The sequence below is a fragment of the Macaca thibetana genome, chromosome 2 (assembly GCF_024542745.1).
Source record: "Macaca thibetana thibetana isolate TM-01 chromosome 2, ASM2454274v1, whole genome shotgun sequence".
Classification (NCBI taxonomy): Eukaryota; Metazoa; Chordata; class Mammalia; order Primates; family Cercopithecidae; genus Macaca; species Macaca thibetana.
In genome coordinates this window covers 39,001,957-39,021,976 of record NC_065579.1, presented here as the reverse complement: position 1 = coordinate 39,021,976, position 20,020 = coordinate 39,001,957, and the positions used below count along the sequence as shown (strand labels likewise).

General features: G+C 38.3%; 1 protein-coding gene and 1 non-coding gene across 7 annotated transcripts in view; both read left to right on the top strand.

Moving 5' to 3' along the window:
• The window catches only part of STAG1 (stromal antigen 1), a 398,006-nt gene that overhangs the window by 294,608 nt on the left and 83,378 nt on the right, over positions 1-20,020 (top strand). For all 6 annotated transcript variants that reach the window (XM_050779584.1, XM_050779585.1, XM_050779588.1 and 3 more), the window contains 4 exons: positions 5,931-6,034; positions 18,171-18,263; positions 18,361-18,450; positions 18,606-18,809. In XM_050779584.1, the coding sequence (XP_050635541.1) occupies positions 5,931-6,034; positions 18,171-18,263; positions 18,361-18,450; positions 18,606-18,809 (491 nt within the window). The remainder of the gene's footprint in view (positions 1-5,930; positions 6,035-18,170; positions 18,264-18,360; positions 18,451-18,605; positions 18,810-20,020) is intronic.
• Positions 10,002-10,109, top strand: LOC126949418 (U6 spliceosomal RNA). Its single transcript, XR_007723723.1, has one exon. It is a non-coding gene; the product is annotated as a U6 spliceosomal RNA (small nuclear RNA).

Below are 20,020 nucleotides of genomic sequence, written 5' to 3'. Positions count from 1 at the left end.
GATGTCAGCTTCTTAAACTGTAAAATGAGAAGCTTTATTTTTTATTTTTTTATGGTTTTTTTTTTTTTGGAGACTGAGTCTCACTTTCCCACCCAGGCTGTAGTGCAGTGGCGGATCTCGGCTCACTGCAACCTCCACCTCCTAGGTTCAAGCGATTCTCGTGTGTCAGACTCTCTAGTAGCTGGGATTACAGGCGCCCACCACCACGCCTGGCTAATTTTTGTGTTTTTAGTAGACATGGGTTTCACCATGTTGGCCAAGCTGGTCAGGAACTACTGACCTCAAGTGATCTGCCTGCCTCGGCCTCCCAAAGTGCTGGGATTACAGGCATGAGCCACCACACCCGGCTGAGAAACTTTAACTAGATAATCTTCTTTGGTCATTTCTAGTGCTAAAATTCTGCAATCCAGTTGATGAATGAAATAGCTATAAATAATAAGGTTCTTAAAAGCAGGAATTATTAATTCATTAATAATTTAAAAATATTTATTGACTATATGAGTCAAATATTATGCTAAGTGCCGAGCATATAGTGTTACACTAGATGAGCTCACTGCCAATATGGAGCTTACATTCTCCTGGGAAAGGCAGACCAAAATTGAGTAAATATCCAAAATAAGTTCAAGAGTTAGTTATTAGCTTTGGTGGATAATTATAGGGGATCTATCTTTAGATTGAATCCTGATGGAAGACCTTCCTGAGTAGGCCACCTGTGAGCCAAGAAACTAAATGATAAGGCAGCCAGGCACGGTGGCTCATGCCTTTAATCCTAGCACTTTGGGCAGCCAAGGCTGGCAGATCACTTGCGGTTAGGAATTCGAGACCAGCCTGGCCAGCGTGGTGAAACCCCGTTTCTACTAAAAATCCAAAAAATTAGCTGGGTATGGTGGCATGCACCTTGTCATCCCAGCTACTCAGGAGACTGAGGCAGGAGAATCACAGGAACCCGGCAGGCAAGATCGTGCCACTGCACTCCAGCCTGGACAACAGAGTGAGACTCCATCTCAAAAAAAAAAGAAAAGAAACTAAACGATAAGGGACCAGATAGGGAAAGTGTTATAAAAGAGCTATCTAGATAGAGGAAATCACAGTTTCAAAGTATCTGAAACATGATGTTATATTCTAGGAGATGCAATAGCTGGAACATAATGAACCAATGATACAAGATGTAATAGAAGCAGAAGTCAGATGATATAGAGCATTTTAGTTTATAAGTGAATTTATCTCATCCTAAATGTAATAAGGTGCTTTTGAAGATTTTAAACAGGGGAATAATGTGATCCAATTCATATTTTAAGAAAAATGCCTTTCATAAACGTTGTTTGGAAGAATACATAATCATTGCAGTGGTCTCTGTGAGGAATGATGGTAAAAATATAAAAGAAGGAGATGGCTTATAAAGAGGGAAAGAGCCCATGGCTGAGTTAAAGATTCGATAGGGGACGAAAGCAGGAAGAGCGAGAAAGAATGAGAGTTCTACCTAACAATAAAAAGGATAAGAGGTAATTATAACCTTTGCAAGCCCAGTAAAGAGGATGTTCAAGAGAGCCATAGTTCATAATATATATTGCAGAGGAGAAAAGAAGGCTACACAAATCATTTTGTGATGATTTAGGTCATTGGTGATTTTAAAGCATGATTCAATGATACTATATATATTCAATGATACTAAAAGAGAGAAGCCACAGTTCAAGGTGATAAGACTAAAATTAATAGTGAGGAAATGGAGGTGCTGTGCAGAAAGTTGTATAGTTATATGTTGTGTTAGAAAGTTGAAATGACAGTTTGTACCATGAACAGCTACCCATTTGTTTCAATCAGTGTAACTGTTTGGCTCTTGTCCGTGGCTTAAGGCTTACTTACTTTCAATTTTATTATGTGGTTTTGCTGTCATATCCCAAAAGGAATTTCTATTAAATTTCAACTGCTTTTCAGTTTACCTTATCTCCCTGTTCAGGGAAAGTTTCTAAATGGATGGGTTCAAATGATAAAGTAACAAAATTGATGGAATTGAACAGTGTGCAACATTGAGTTATACTTCAACTCTACTGTGGATTTTACTCCCATGATAATGGGAGAATGTTTCTATTCTTGAGATAAGTTGTTCTGTCCTTCCTCACTTTCCGTAAGACTATATTTTCTTCCTAAATAACAGACAATGCATTTAGTTCATAGGCAGCCTTGTACTTCCTTTAGCTGCAGCCAAATATGAAAAATTACGAATTTCTGAAATCATAAAAATAGAACTTTAGTTGTTATTGAGCAAAAAGCTTTTTTTGTATTACTAGGCATTGGATCATTTGGGTACAGATGGACAAGCCGATGTTTCATTTGTTTTTCCTAAGATAAGCTAAAGTTCATGTGTTTTTTTTTTTTAAAGACAATTGTTACAACGCGGAATTAAGATGTACACACATATTTTTATAGGATAATTTTGGTACAGAATAAAGAACAAGATGTCGTTGTATCTTTTTTGCCTTTTCCTTGATTTTGCTTCAACTTAGTTTAAAATAATCAATGTAAACTTTTAAACCTTTGTAAGTTAATTGAATTCTTAAAAAATTTATACCTCATTTTGTGTCTATAATACCTGCATCTACTGGTCTTCAGTATAAATAAGTATACAGAGGGAGGGAGAAAGATAGAACTAAACCATTCGAATTATCAAAATCTGAGTTTAAGGCTGGGCACAGTGGCTCACGCCTGTAGTCTAGCACTTTGGGAGGCCGAGGTGGGTGGATCACCTGAGGTCAAGAGTTCGAGACCAGCCACGCCAACATGATGAAACCCTGTCTCTACTAAAAATACAAAACTTAGCTGGGTGTGGTGGCACATGCCTGTAATCCCAGCTACTTGGGAAGCTGAGGCAGGAGAATCGCTTAAACCCAGGAGGTAAGAGGTTGCAGTAAGCCAAGATCACGCCACTGCACTCCAGCCTGGGTGACAGAGTGAGACTCCACCTCCAAAAAAAACAACCAAAAAAAAATTTCTGAGTTTAAAAATATGTAAGAATGAGGCCAGGTGTGGTGACTCATGCTTGGAATTTCAGCACTGTGGGAGGCTGAGGCCGGTGGATCACTTGAGGTCAGGAATGAGACCAGCCTGGCCATCATGGTAAAATCTCGACTCTCCTAAAAATACAAAAATTAGCCAGGTGTGGTGGCACACCTGTAATCCCAGCTACTCAGGAGGATAAAGCAGGAGAATCTTTTGAACCTGGGAGGCGGAGGTTGCCGTGAGCTGAGATCATGCCACTGCCCTCCGGCCTGGGCAACAAAGCAAGATTGTCTCAAAAAAACAGGCTGGGTGCAGTGCCTCACACCTGTAATCCCAGTGCTTTGGTAGGTCAAGACGGGTGAATCACAAGGTCAGGGGTTCAAGATCAGCCTGGCCAAGATGATGAAACCCCATCTTTACTAAAACTACAAAAATCAGCCAGGCACAGTGGCAGCCGCCTGTAATCCCAGCTACTCGGGAGGCTGAGGCAGGAGAACCACTTGAACCTAGGCAGCAGAGGTTGCAGTGAGCCAAGATCGCCTCACTGCATTCCAGCCTGGGTGACAGAGTGAAATTCCGTCTCAAAAAATAAAAAAAAATTTTAAAAATGGATTCATGAAAGTATAGAGTCTATCTGAAGGAAACCATAGTTTTAATTAAATGACTTAAGATCTCAAAAGTGAAAAGCTGTATTGTATTTCTAGCTGAAAAGGTCATTTTTTTTTTTTTTTTTTTTTTATGGTACTAGTCATAATTCCAGTGGGTTTGAGAGAGTTCTGGGAGGTATGGTGAATAGGAACTAACTAAGCAAAATGATTTCAAAATTTATATAGAATTTTAAACTTATGTTGAAAAGACAGTATAGCATAGTGCTTAAGAGAACTGACTCTGGAGTCAAACTACCTGAGTTCATATATTAACTCTACTACTAACTAAGTGCATCTCTCTGTGGCTCATTCTCCTGTCTGTAAAGTGAGAATATTAGTTCCTATCTCTTGGAAATGTTTTGCGGATAAAACAAGTTATTAAATATAAGCTACCTATGATAGTGCTTTAGACATAGAAAATTCTTAATAAATTAATTGCTATTAGCATTATAGAAATTACACAAAATTTTAGAAAAAGGGCTAGATAAGGGAAACTTGCTTATGTATTCAAGTTGGTTGAATTAAGTTACATATTAAGTTATAACAAATTACTCCATAAGTCTAGTATAATCAAAGCAGTAAAGCATTGTCACAGAAATATACAAATAGATTAGTGAAACTAAAGAATCCAAAAATACCAGAACCATGTTTAAAAATGACATTTAAATTAAAAAGGGAAATCTGGTTTAACAGTGGTGGAGACTACTGGCTATTTGGTGGGAATAAACAGGCCCACCTACTATCGTCAGAAATAAATGCCAAATAGGTTAAAAATACCAAAGCAAGAGAGACGGAAAAAGTGAAAGGAAGGAAGAGCGAAAGAGCAAACGAGCACATGAGACAGCAAAAGACGAAATAAATTAGAAGAAAATGAAGAACATATTAGTGTAACCTCCAGGACAGAGAGATCTTTGAAGGCAGTATAAGAAACCCAGAAGCCATAAAACAAAAGGAGACAGATGTGACTTTTGAAAAATTAACGATTTCTGGCCGGGCGCGGTGGCTCAAGCCTGTAATCCCAGCACTTTGGGAGGCTGAGACGGGCGGATCACGAGGTCAGGAGATCGAGACCATCCTGGCTAACAGGGTGAAACCCCGTCTCTACTAAAAAAAATACAAAAACTAGCCGGGCGTGGTGGCGGGTACCTGTAGTCCCAGCTACTCGGGAGGCTGAGGCAGGAGAATGGCGTAAACCCAGGAGGCAGAGGTTCCAGTGAGCTGAGATCCGGCCACTGCACTCCAGCCTGGGCGACAGAGTGAGACGCCGTCTCAAAAAAAAAAAAAAAAACAATTTCTGTCTGACAAAAGATACCATGAAGTGTCTGATAACAAATGACAAACCGGGAGAAAATACTTGCATCATTCAAAAGGTAAAAAGTACTACCCCTACCATACAGGAGTTCTCAAATTGATAAGAAAGGTGAATAGTAGCACAAAAACGGGTGAAGAATAAACATAGACAAATCTTAGGGAAAAATAGAAAATATATTCCACTTAACTAATTAGTAGATAGGAAGGAGCAAAATGATAACCAAATACCCCTTTTCAACCGTTGGACTGGCAAAAATTAAAATGGTTTATTAACATCTAGTGTTCACAGGGATATAAGGAACCAAACATTCATAACATTGCAGTTGGGGATATACATTATAATAAATAATCTTATGATTTCTCAGTATCAAGATCTTGCCATTTGAATCCATTATTTCTTCTTTGGAGAATTATTGTACAGAAATAAATGTATCAGTTGCATAAATATGTGTCTATTAATGATGTTTATTGAAGCATTGTTCAGTGTCAAAAGTCAGGAAATTATTTGAATGACCATAAGTAGAAGGCTGACTAAATTATGGTACATACGTTGGATAGTAATTTATTAAGATAATTATAATATATGTATATTGACTTGAAAAATATTAACTGTTAAGTTTTTAAAAAACATACGGCATAGCCTTTTTTATTAAAAAAGTCCTATTATATGACGTTTGAAATTATGTAGAAGGAAACACAGTAAAATTTTAGAATTGCCTAACTCAGAAAGGTAGCTTTAGAAGAGACCAGAGTTTATCCTCTTATTCTTTACTTTGTATCTCTTTCCTGTTTGACTTATGACAGCAAGCACATAATTACTTTAAAAAAAAAGAAATAGCAAAGTACAGAGCTTAACTTTAGTCTTTAAAATAAGCAGTAATAGAATGTTTTCAGTTTTTTTATAATGTGTTCATTTTTAATACATGATTATTGTAAAACTGTCTACTCATGCTCATGTATTTTGTTTTACTTTAGCAATGTCTGATCGTCAAGAGAGTGCTCTTATAGAGCTAATGGTTTGTACAATTCGTCAAGCTGCTGAGGCACATCCTCCAGTGGGAAGGGGTACTGGCAAGAGAGTAAGTTAAATTAGTGAGAAATCTACTAAAAGGTTTTTAATGCAATTAACTGTCTTAAATATTTGGAAATTTTACTGATATTTGTATCCCTAAAAACATGGTATTTTTATAAATGATGGACTCTGGTGCTTCATCTTTATATCCTATCTGCTATACTCAGTTTCCAAAAATAGATTATTTCCTTCATGCTCCTATAGCACCTATACCTGCTTCTGTTATTGTACTTATATGGTATTTTAAGGATTTTTATATCTATTAAAAAAAAAATACCTAAAGGCTCTGGAAGCAAAATGCCTAGTTTGCAAGTTCTTCTGTTTAGCAGCTATATAATCTTTAGATACATGAATGATTTTTGTATGTCTTAGTTTCCTTATCTGTAATAGGGGACTAATAATAGAGGTATTTATATTAGAGATGAGTTGAGATAATCATAGTTGAAGAGACTCCTGGCTCTGTTGGTTTGAAGAGATAGGCAAATCTGTCCGCAAAAAGCAAGTATTAAAAAACTAGAATGTATTGTCAAAAACATTACATCAGGGCTCTGGAAATTCACCAAAGATTAAAAAAAAAACACACACACACAGTGGGAAATATTTTTTCCTGAAAAATTGATAGAGCTTCAGGTAAAAGCAGCGGAAGTCTGTGGCCTTCTTGTCAATACACATGTATCCCCATGGTTGGTCGGTAAGATCTGTAGTTTGTTACCAGAATGGCACTGTGTGCAAAAACCCTAAGCTTTCCTGTCAGAGAGAATGGATTCAACATGGACAAGTAATAAAAGCCCACAAACAAACAGGAAAAACTTACAGCTTCAATAATCTGGGGTTGTGGTAAGAGTACTGGACCAGCCGAAAATTTAACTGCCAAATCTTAGAAATGAGAATGCTATGAAAGGATTAGCTGTGCTCTCCATACATCCCTGGCTGACTAGGAAACGTTAGAGACGTTAATGGAAAGTAAAAGTCAAGCAAAATCTAAGAACTGGGTGAACTTTGAACATGCTCCCTAACCAACAACAGATCATTTCTCAGAGGGGTAGAAGCCTGATTGAAGCCACAAATATTGCAATATTTGAACACAACTTCTGCCCAAATGATTGGTTGACTCTACTAATTTATTCAAACACAACGAGGACTCCTAGGAAGACAGGCTAAAAAACAAAAGTAAGAATAAAAGTTCTGAGCAGAGATAGCAGAAGTAACTCACTATGGAGGAAACAGATTATTCAGTTTACGTTAAAGATTCCCTTTAAAAAATTGGAAACTTTTATAATTACAAAAAATTAAAATCTATAGTTAAAAATTGAAATCCGCCAGATTCAGTGACTCATGCCTGTAATCCCAGCACTTTTGAGCCCGAGGTGGGGGATCACTTGAAGTCAGGAGTTCAAGACCAGCCTGGCTAACATGGTGAAACCCCATCTCTACTAAAAATACAAAAATGAGCTGGGCAGGGTGGCAAGGGCCTGTAGTCCCAGTTACTCGGGAGGCTGAAGTAGGAGAATCACTTGAACCCGAAGGCAGAGGTTGCAGGGAGCCGAGATCATGCCACTGCCTTTCAGCCTGGGTGACAGAGCAAGGCTCTGTCTCAAAAAAAACAAAACCAAAAAAAGCAAAACACAATTAAAATCCTTAGTTACTGTATTATCCAAAAATGTCTACTTTCAAGAAAAAGTACAACCATGCAAAGGAACAGTAAAATGTGACCATACTCAGGAAAAAAAGCAGACAATAGAAATGGCTTCTCAGTAGGCCTATATGTTGGATTTAGCAGGCAAAGACTTCAGAGGCCTTTTAATAAATACATTCAAAGAATTACAAGAAAATATGAAAACAAGAAGTAGAGAATCTCATATATATGAAAACCCAATATGGAATTTGGGTTTTCCATATTATGGAAATTATGAAAACCCAAATGGAATTTCTGGTGAGAAGTACAATGCAAAAATTTAAAATTAACTGAATAAGCTAATTAGCAGATTTAAGATGATGAAAGAAACAATAGAAAAACATGAAGATTAATAGAAATCCATTCTGAAGAACAGAGAAGAAAAAAGATTGAAGAAATATTATCAGAGCCTCAGAAATATGTGGAACACCATCATGTGCACTGAAGTATGTATAATGGGAGTCCCAGAAGGAAAGGAGAGAAGGATAGAGGCAGAAAAAATACTTGAAGAAATCACTGAAAACCTCCCAAATTTAATGAGAGACAATTTATAGATTTAAGAAGCTTAACAAAACCCAAATAAAATAAACACAAAAGTTCCACATGTAGACACAACACAGTCACGTTGTTAAAAAACAAAGACAAAAAAATCTTGAAAGCAACAAGAGATAAACAACTATAGAGAGCAGTAGCAATAGAATTAAGAGTTAGCTTATCAGAAACAATGGAGCCCAGAAGACAGTGGAATAACATATTCAATGAAAGTCAACAAAATGGCCAACCAAGAATTATAAATTTAGTAAGATTGTCTTCCAAAGATGAAGTGTAAAGAACCATTACCAGAGAAACAGAAAGGGGAAATTTGGAGAATGTGTTGCTAGATCTGCCATACCAGAAATACTAGAAGAAGTCCTTCAGCTGGGTGCAGTGGCTCACGCCTGTAATCCCAGCACTTTGGGAGGCTGAGGCGGGTGGATCACAAGGTCAGGAGTTCGAGACCAGCCTGGCCAACATGGTGAAATCCCACCTCTACTAAAAATAAAAAAATTAGCTAGGCATGTGGCACATACCTGTAGTCCCAGCTACTCGGAAGGCTGAGGCAGGAGAATCTCTTGAACCTGGGAAACGGAGGTTGTGGTGAGCCAAGATGGTGCAGCTGCACTCCAGCCTGGGCAACAGAGCGACACTCCAACTCAAAAAAAAAAGAAAAAGAAAAAAGAGTCCTTCAAGCTATAAAGAATACCATAAGATGATAAAACGAATCCACAAGAAGGAATGAAAAAAGAAAAAAGAAGGAATGGGCTGGATGCAGTGGCTCACACCTGTAATCCTATCACTTTGGGAGGCCAAGGCAGGTGGATTACCTAAGGTCAGGAGTTCAAGACCAGCCTGGCCAACATGATGAAACCCCATCTCTACTAAAATTACAAAAATTAGCTGGTCGTGGTAATCCCAGCTACTCGAGAGGCTGAGACAGGAGAATTGCTTGAACCCAGGAGGCAGAAGTTTCAGTGAGCCGAGATCACCCCACTGCACTCTAGCCTGGGTGACAGAGTAAGACTCTGTCTCCAAAAAAAAGGAAGAGTGTAAATCTGAAATGGTAAGTATGTGAGTGGTTGTAAAAGGTAAAAGGCTGTGTGTGTGTGTGTGTGTGTGTGTGTGTGTGTGTGTCTGTTTCCTTCTCTTAATTTCTTTGAAAGAACATGAAATTATTTAAATCAAGCTTGTCTAACCTGTGGCCCACAGGCTGCATGTGGCCCAGGATGGCTTTGAATGCAGCCCAACAAAAATTTGTAAACTGTCTTAAAAGATTATGAGATATTTTTGCTGGGGTTTTTTTTTTTTTTTTTTTTTTTAAGTTCTTCAGCTGTCGTTAGTGGTAGTGTATTTTATGTGTGGCCCCAGACAATTGTTCTTCCATTGTGGCCCAGGGAAGCCAATGAATTGGATACCCCTGATTTAAATCAATAATTATAGCACTATAGTGTTGAGATTATAACATAAATATATGTGACAAGAGTAACACAAAAGGGAAAAAGATATGGAACTATATTGGAGCAAAATTGCTATGTTTTATTATAATTAATTCAATATCAACCTGAAGTCAGTTATAAGTTAAAAATGTATATTATAATCCTTACAGTAATTATTCATACTTAAAAATAAAAGCAGAGGAATTATAGTGGTCCTCATCTGTTAGAGACATATGCTGAAATATTTAAGGGTGAAATTATATACTGTTTACCCTTGAACAATGCAGGAGTTAGTGGCACTGACCTGCACAGTCAAAACTCCACGTGTGCTCACTTTGGCACCAGATACACTGAATTTGGAACAATACAGAGAAGATGAGCATGGCCCCTGTGCAAGGATGACATACAAAATTTATGAAACTTTTTATGAATCTTAAAATTTTAAAAATTCACATGTAACTTTTGAGATTCCCCCAGAACTTAACTACTGTAGCCTACTAGTAGCCTAAATGATGAGAAGCCTTAAAGCTGTTAGCACAAACAATGGATTAACACATTTTGTATGTAATATGTGTTATACACTGTATTCTTACAATAAAGTAAGCCAGAGGAGAAAAAAGTTTTAAGAAAATCATAAGGAAGAGAAAATATATTTACTATTTGTTAACTGGATCAACATAAAAGTCTTCATCCTTGACATCTTGACATTGAGTACACTGAGGAGGAGGAGGAAGAGGGTTTTTCTCTTGCTGTCTCCAGTGGCAGAGGCAGAAGAGATGGAGATGGAAGGAGAGGCAGGTGCACTCTCTGTTTACAGAAATACATTGTAATTTCTGTCTTTTTGCTTTTTTCATTTCTCTAACAATGTTTCTGTGTGATACCAATCCTCCTTCCACTATTTGCTTTAATTTCAGTGCCCTCGTAATACAAGGGTCTGTGTCACCAAAGAAGCAAAAGCAGTCTTGAATAATTGGAACTCTTCTGCCAGATTATCTAATGTTAATTTAGGCACCCCTTCTTCAGCATTTTCTTCCTCATCATCTGGCACCACTTCAGAAGCACTCATCTCCATCAAGTCATCCTCTATTTGTTCCTCTGATGTAGTGTCTTTTTTGTTTTTGAGACAGAGTTTCACTCTTGTCGTCCAGGCTGGAATGCAGTGGCGTGATCTCGGCTTACAGCAACCTCCGCCTCCCGGGTTCAAGCGATTCTCCTGTCTCAGACTTCCAAGTAGCAGGGATTACATGTGCTTGCCACCCGCCCAGCTAATTTTTGTATTTTTAGTAGACGGGGTTTCACCATGTTGGCCAGGCTGGTCTCTTGAACTCCTGACTTCAGGTCATCCACCTGTCTCAGCCTCCCAAAGTGCCGGGATTACAGGTGTGAGCCACCTCTCCCAGCTTTTTTTGGAGACAGAGTCTCACTCTGTTACCCAGGCTGGAGTGCAGTGATGCTCTCTGGGCTCACTGCAGCCTCTGCCTCATGGGTTCAAGCAATTCTCCTGCCTCAGCCTCTCGAGTAGCTGGGTTTTACAGGCATGTGCCACCATGCCCAGCTAATTTTCTGTATTTGTAGTAGATACGGGGTTTCACCATGTTAGCCAGGCTGGTCTCGAACTCCTGACCTCAGGTGATTCTCCCACCTTGGCATCCCAAAGTGCTGGGATTACAGACGTGAGCCATCATTCCTGGATGGTGTCTATTTGCTCTCTAATTTCTCTAAGATCTATATCTTGAAGTCTTTCATTCCCCGCATTTTATACTATAACCATAATCTCTGATGTGTTTCTTGATTGGTTCTGTCATAAGTTCTGTGAAATCATACATAACGTCTGGACACAGTTTTCTCCAACAGGTATTTATTTTTGGGGGGACTTGATGACTTTAAAACAACAATGGCATTTTCAGTGGTGTAATTCTTCCAGACTTTCATGATATTCTATCAGGGTTCTCTTCAATAGTGTTGACAGTCTTTTCCTTTGAGTAGTATGTTTAATGACTTTTAAGGGTTCTATGAACCCCTGATCTGTCGGCTGATTTAGAGAGATTGTGTTTAGGAGCAAGTAGATCATTTTGATGCCTGTGGCATTGAACTTACTGGGTTCTGGTTGGTCAGGGGCATTGTCCGTTATCAGAAGAACTTTAAAAGGCAATCCCTTACTGGCAAGGTACTTGCTGGCTTCAGGGACAAAGCGTCAGTGGAAACCAATCCAGAAAAGGGGTTCTTGTTGTCCAGGCCTCCTTGTTACGCATTACTGGCCAAAAAGACTGGCAGCTGGTGTTTATCATTTCCCTTCAAGGCTTTTAAGGGTTAGCAGCTTTACAGATAAGGGCAATCCTGATCATAAACCCAGCTTCATTTGCACAAATGAGTAGATTAATGTTATTTCTTCTTGCTTTAAAGTGGTGCTCACTTCTCTTCCTTACTAATAAGTGTCCTTTGTGGCATTTTTTCCCCCCAGAGTAGGGCACTTTGATCTGCATTAAAAACCTGTGCAGGCCGGGCACGGTGGCTCAAGCCTGTAATCCCAGCACTTTGGGAGGCCGAGGCGGGCGGATCACAAGGTCAAGAGATCAAGACCATCCTGGCTAACACGGTGAAACCTTGTTTCTACTAAAAAATACAAAAAAACTAGCCGGGCGAGGTGGCGGGCGCCTGTATTCCCAGCTACTTGGGAGGCTGAGGCAGGAGAATGGCGTAAACCCGGGAGGCAGAGCTTGCAGTGAGCTGAGATCTGGCCACTGCACTCCAGCCTGGGCGACAGAGTGAGATTCCGTCTCAAAAAAAAAAACAAAAAGAAACAAAAAAAACCTGTGCAGGCAGATATCCTTTCTCTTTAGCGATTTTCTTGATGGCATCTTGAAGAGTGGTCAGCTGCCTCTTGGTCAGCAGAAACTGTTTTTCCTGTTCTCTTAACATTTTTAAAGTGAAACCTCTTTCTAAAATTATCAAACTATCCTTTGCTGGCTTTAAATTCTCCAGCTTTGTAACCTTCACCTTCCTTTTGCTTTAAGTCGTCATTATATGACTTTACTCTTTTTGAATCATATGAGTATAGGTGTGCCTTTTTTGTAGCAATTCTGCACCCATATATAAGCTGTACTTTTAATGTGAAATAAAAAGGTATTTTGCAAAAGGTACAATGGTTTTTGCACCTGCTAGTATAGCAGTGATGACTTTACGAATTTTTTTTTTTTTTTACAGTGGTCCTTATACTGGATTCATTTATCTTGAAATGGTGGGCAACTGTAGCTACAGACATATCAAGCAATTTAATTTTTTTCTTTAAATTTTTTCTTGTAATAACTTTTCTCTGCTTCTTGGGAACACTTCCAGCATCACTAGTAGCACATATGGGTCCCATGATGTTATTCAGGGTTTATGGTATTGCACTAAACATGATAAGTGAGAACCACAAGATCACTTTTGACTGTGATACACAATTCACTGGAGAGACCAACTGTTCATGCAAAGATGATTAGTGTCATGGGACTTTTTTAGTAAATACTTGGCAATACTTGAGCTCACTGCAATAGCAACAGTAGATGTGTACAATATTATTGTAGTGGAATGTATACTATAGTTGATTCTGTACACTTATGATTAATGCGATACCTTTTTTTTTCTTTTTTTTTCTTTTTTTGAGATGGAGTCTCGCTCTGTTACCCAGGCAGGAGTGCAGTCGTGTGATCTCAGCTCACTTCAACCTCTGCCTCCCGGGTTCAAGCGATTCTCCTGCCTCAGCCTCCCGAGCAGGTGGGATTACATGCGCGTGCCATCACACCCCACTAGTTTTTGTATTTTTTTTTTCTTTTTTTTTTTGAGACAGAGTCTCACTCTATCCCCCAGGCTGGAATGCAGTGGCGCGATCGCGGCTCACTACAAGTTCCGCCTCCCAAGTTCAGGCCATTCTCCTGCCTCAGCCTCCTGAGTAGCTGGGACTGCAGGCGCCGGCCACTGCGCCCGGCTAATTTTTTGTATTGTTAGTAGAGACGGGGTTTCACCGTGTTAGCCAGGATGGTCTCGATCTCCTGACCTCGTGATCCACCCGTCTTGGCCTCCCAAAGTGCTGGAATTACAGGCTTAAGTCACTGCGCCCAGCCTTTTTTCTTTTTTTTTTTCAGACACGGAGTCTCACTTTGTTGCCCAGGCTGGAGTGCTGTGGCGTGATCTCGGCTTACTGCAAGCTCCGCCTCCCAGGTTCACGCCCTTCTCCTGCCTCAGCCTCCCAAGTAGCTGGGACTACAGGTGCCCACCACCACGCCCAGCTAATTTTTAGTAGAGGCGTGTATTTTTAGTAGAGGCGGGATTTCACCGTATTAGCCAGGATGGTCTCCATCTCCTGACCTCATGATCCGCCGCCTCAGCCTCCCAAAGTGCTGGGGTTACAGGCGTGAGCCACCATGCTCGGCCTATATTTTTTACTGGAGTTGGGGTTTCATTATGTTGGCCAGACTGCTCTTGAACTCCTGATGTCCAGTGATCTGTCTGTCTCAGCCTCCCAAAATGCTGGGATTACAGGCGTGAGCCACCACTCCCAGCCATAATACTATATCTTTATTCACATTGCTGTCATGTGCAAATGGTGCCATGTACAGCCTGTAAGTGTGTGTGTAAGTTTTAATAAATGTTAAGTTCTTACAATAGATTCGTATATATTTTATAGTAGTGAATGTTAAATATCTACATATATTTTATACATCATGATGAATCTAAATTTGCTTTGGTTTTCCAATAGGCTACATGGCTTGTCTGCAAGTTTTTTTTTTTTTTAATTGTTGCAGATCTCCAAAAAATTTTCCAATATGTTTATTGAAAAAAATCTGTATATAAATGAACCATGTAGTTCCAAACTGTGTTGTTCAAGGGACAAATGTGCAAGGATATGCCCTAAAATGCCTTGGGGGAAAAGAAAAACTGCAGGAGAATTAATGAAACAGGAATGACAGGGCTAATGGTTATTGTTCTGCTTTTGAATGTTTCTGAAATTTTCCTTAATAGTCTTTAAATTATGTGCTGTCCCACCTTTGACTAGTGATAAGCCCCTTCATACTAATTTATTGTCCTTTTCACATATCTTCTTCTTTTTTAATTACTTTCTTGCTTTCTTGGGAAACAAGATGCCCCAGGTTCACTTTCTACCTTTACTGCTTGAGTAGTTATCTATTGCAGTGTAACAAATTACTCCAAAGTTAAAGATGTGTGAAATAATAAGCCTTTATTATCTCATACAGTTTCTGTAGATCAGAAATTTTGGAAGAGCTTAACTATTCTTTTGGCTTAGGGGCTTCCATAGGGTTGCAGTCAAGACGTTAGCCTGGGCTTTAGCATCTGAAGACTTGACTTGGAATTACAGAATCCACTTCCACAATGGCTTACAAGTTAGTGCTGACCATTGGTAGATCTTAGTGCTTCACCATGCGGGTTTCTCTATAGGACTGTTTGAATGTTTTCATGACATGGCTGCTGACTTTTCCTAGAGTGAATGATCCAAAAGAATAAGGTAGACACTGCCATGTCTTTTATAACATAACCTCAAAAATTACACAATATCATTTTCAAAATATCCTATTGGTTATACAAGTCAGCTTTATACATTGTAGGACGAGGTTGTATAAGGGCATGAATACAAGGAAGGTAGGGATCACTGAGATTTACTTGAATTTTAGATTCCACACTAGCACAAGAATCAGCCATTTCTCCAATGAGCCATGGTTCCTTTTAATACAGAGTAGTATTTAAAGATTAAAATACTGGTACTCAGTTAAGAGGATGTACTTACTGTTAATTGCTTATGATTTCTGCTAGGTACTTTTAGTAGACAGAGTAATAAATGTATATTTATGTATATACATTTAAATCATACATTCATTTTTATATTTGACCTAAATTTAGCCTAACAGGGGTTTTACCTCTTCAAATTTATGAGTTTTTCCCCAAACTTATTTTTTTGAAATAGGTAAAACATTTACATAGTTAAAAAGTCAAAAACATGTGAAAAGATGTAGTGAGAGAAGTCTTATTTATATACCTTTCTCTACACCTCATTCTTATTAGTAACCATTTTTATTCGTTTCTGGTTTATTCTTCAGGTGTTTCATTTTGCACAAATAGGTAAAGGCATGTACACATACAGATATATGTATTCATATTTCCCATTCCACTCACCCCCTAATCTTTTACTAAAGATAGTATACTTTATACACTATTCTGTACCTTTCTTTTTTTTAGCAGTGTATCCTGGAAATCAGTTCATATCTTTATTTGGAGGTCTTCATTTTCTTCTGGTTGTATAGTGTCTATTAGATGGATGCACTACTGAAAGTTCACCTATGCACAGTCTTTTGGACTGTTGCTAGTCTTTTGCTACTAGAAATAATGAATAATCAGCTGGACATGGTGGCTCACGCCTGTAATCCCAACACTTTAGGAGGCCGAGGTGGGCAGATCACGAGGTCGGGAGATTGAGACCATCCTGGCCAACATGAAACCCCGTCTCTACTAAAAATACAAAAATTAGCTGGGTATGGTGGTGCGTGCCTGTAATCCCAGCTACTCGGGAGGCTGAGACAGGAGAATCTCTTGAACCAGCGAGTCAGAGGTTGCAGTGAGCTGAGATTGCAGTACTGCACTCCAGCCTGGCGACAGAGCGAGACTCCGTCTCAGAAAAAAAAAAAAAAAAAAAAAAAGAAAGAATGAATAATCGTATGCATATCTCATTACTTGTACCAGGTGTGTTGGTGAGATAGAATTGGTACTGCTAGGTCAGAGGAAAAATATGTGTACAATTTTGTTAGATGTTGGCAAATTCCTTCTTCATAGGTGTCATACCATTTTTGTTATCCCCTCAGAGGTATTTTGAGGACTAGATGAGTTCAAGTGTGTAGCGTGTCTAACAAAATGACCACTCAGGCTGGGTGCAGTGGCTCACGCCTGTAATCCCAGCATTTTGAAAGGCCGAAGTGGGCGGATCACTTGCGGTCAGGAGTTAGACCAGCCTGGCCAATATGGGGAAAACCTGTCTGTACCAAAAATACAAAACTTAGCCGGACATAGTGGTACGCACCTGTAGTCCCAGCTGCTTGGGCGGCTAAGGCAGGAGAATCGCTCAAACCCAGGAAGCAAAGCGGAGGTTGCCGTGAGCCAATATCGCACCATTGCACTCCAGCCTGGGTGTCACAACGAGACTTCGTCTCAAAAATAAATAAATAAATAAAAAGATCGTGCCATCAAAAATAGCATTTCCCTGAAATCAGTATCCTTAGACGTTTCATACATTGTCAAATGAATTTCAAGTCTTTTCAATATCTTGAATACATTCCTAGACATACATGTAGTTCCCTTAATTGCTTTGTGCAGAGCTAAACACAGTGGTTGGTAGATCATTCACAGGTGATTATTTTATATGCTTAAAAGATTGAACAACAAGGTTGGGTGTGGTGGATCACTTGAAGTTAGGAGTTTGAGACCAGCCTCGTCAACATGGTAAAACCTCATCTCTACAAAAATACAAAAATTAGCCAGGCATGGTGGCACATACCCATAGTCCCAGCTACTCAGGAGGCTGACGCAGGAGAATCACTTGAACCCAGGAGGCAGAGGTTGCAGGGAGCCGAGATCGTGCCACTGCACTCCAGCCTGGGTGACAGAGCAAGACTCTGTCTCAAAAATAAAAATAAAAAAAAAAGACTGAACAACAAATAGGCAGTGCTATTACTTCTTGCACATATTCTTAAACATTGGGGTTCACATTTATAAAGTGGCAATTTATATTGGAATGTTCCTGTTCTGTAAAACAATTCGACATTATGATGGCAAAGCCCTTCAAGATAATAAAATGCAGAATACTTAGGGGAAATTATTATGTTAAACTGAGTTTGCATTTTAATATTTTATTTTTGGAGTCACCTGTGGTTTCACAAGTTGGATACAGGCTAAAGTGATGAGCATTGTCAGCTTAAATTTGTTCCATGAGCACAAACTATACTCTTTTTTGTTGATTGCTGTATAACAGATTTATGAGCTTAGTTACAAGGAGACTCAAATGTAAATGAATCCAGAGATATTATTAGTGTATGCTTTTAAAATAAGTGAGAATATATTAACTTCTGTTGGTATTTAAAAAGCATTACTTTAAAAAGTGTGTGTATATTTAACATAGGAAGATCACTGTTAACACGTTGAGATTAAAACCCTAGAAAAATTGGGTTTGATTGGTTTCAGTATTTTAATAATGGTAACTATGGTTTTATTAAAATGTGTATATTTTTATTTGACATAAACAGATAGCAATTCGCCCAAACTTTAGCTGTTTGATAAGGTAGTAGTGCATGTTATGTAAAAATTTGCATAAATTTTCATGTATTTGTTTCAGTCATTAAGCCTCTCTTAAATTTTTGGTTATATTATTTGCCAGTGCTTCATCAATATATGTAACATTTTGGATTTATAATTTAGCACAACACCCTTTAATTCTTTTCCGACTTTATTTCTAGGTGCTAACTGCCAAAGAAAGGAAAACTCAAATTGATGATAGAAACAAATTGACTGAACATTTTATTATTACACTTCCTATGTTACTGTCAAAGGTACAGTTTCATTTACAGTTTTGTTATGTCACTGAGTTTGCTTTCATTGTACTATTAAAGTAGTTACTGTATTTTTCTTTGCTTCTTCTCCTTCTAGTATTCTGCAGATGCAGAGAAGGTAGCAAACTTGCTACAGATCCCACAGTATTTTGATTTAGAAATCTACAGCACAGGTAGAATGGAAAAGGTAATGATACTGTGAAATTGAAATTCAGCTATTATAGTTTTATTAACTGAATTATTTTCATGTACTCTTATAGGCTTATTTGTTATTTGACAGATGCTAATTTTTTATTTTTTATTAATCTAAATATTACAGTTTTTCTTTTTTTGTCTTCTCAGCATCTGGATGCTTTATTAAAACAGATTAAGTTTGTTGTGGAGAAACATGTAGAATCAGATGTTCTAGAAGCCTGCAGTAAAACCTATAGCATCTTATGCAGTGAAGAATATACCATCCAGAACAGAGTTGACATAGCTCGAAGCCAGCTGATTGATGAGTTTGTAGATCGATTCAATCATTCTGTGGAAGACCTATTGCAAGAGGTCTGTTCTAAAGTTAATGTGTACATATAATAATATAGACTAAGAATTTAAGATAGCTGAGTGTGTAAAGCATTTTCATTTTAAAATGAAATCGAGTAGAATTGTCTGCCCCTTCCAAAACTTAGCAACCTTATTATAATTGTGTATTCTATAAAGATCAGCCTTGGTTATGCCTTATTTTTATTCTAAAAATCTGTCATAAAAACTAGAATTTTTTTTCTCTTTCAAGAATTTTTTTTTTTTTTTTTTTGAGACAGAGTCTTGCTTTGTCACCCAGGCTAGAATGCAGTGGCACGATCTCAGCTCATTGCTCACCGCAACTTCTGCCTCCCAGGTTCAAGTGATTCTCCTGCCTCAGCCTCTGGAGTAGCTGGGATTACAGGCACCTGTCACCACGCTCAGCTAATTTTTTTATTTTTAGTTGAAACGGGCTTTCACCATGTTGGCCGGGCTGGTGTTGAACCCCTGATCTCAAGTGATCTGCCCACCTCAGCCTCCCAAAGTGCTGGGATTACAGGCACGAGCCACCACATCCAGCAAAAAAAAGTCTCTTTAAAGTCTAATTTTTCCTTACTCATTTTCTATTTCTGGGACCTTATTTACATTTTAATATTGCTGAATTATTGTGATATGCTAATGAATAGAGCATGCAAATTAAGTCTGCTTTTAAGGATGCCTGCTTATCAATGGTATGCCCAAGATATCAGCAAGCATCTCCCAATTGCTTATTTTCTAATTATTTCTGTGACTTCTTCCTCTTTCCCTCTCTCTCATCAATCTATGTAACGCAATCTGGGACTTCCATAGTTCTCTGTGCTCTAATGACCACGTAACTGATTTATAAAAGACTCTTTCCTACTATTGGAACTCAACCATTATGATTTTTCATTCATTGTGATTTTCAAGCTACAAAAGTGACTGACAATAAAATATTGGAAATAATCATTGAAAGTCTTTCAAGTACATACCTTTCACTTAGAAATTTTAAAGGGTTTTATCTTATAGTATTAATCAGAAAGCTTTTCAAAGTCATGTTTATCACAACATTTAAAATGCAGAAATTATTTCTAGGTTGTTAGAGTTATGGGTGTTTTTGCCTTTTTGCTTATTTGTATTATGGATCTACAATGAATATATACTATTTATATAATTTAAAAGAATAGGCAGTAAATAGTAACATACTATAATGTGAGTAAAGTTGTGGTAATGAT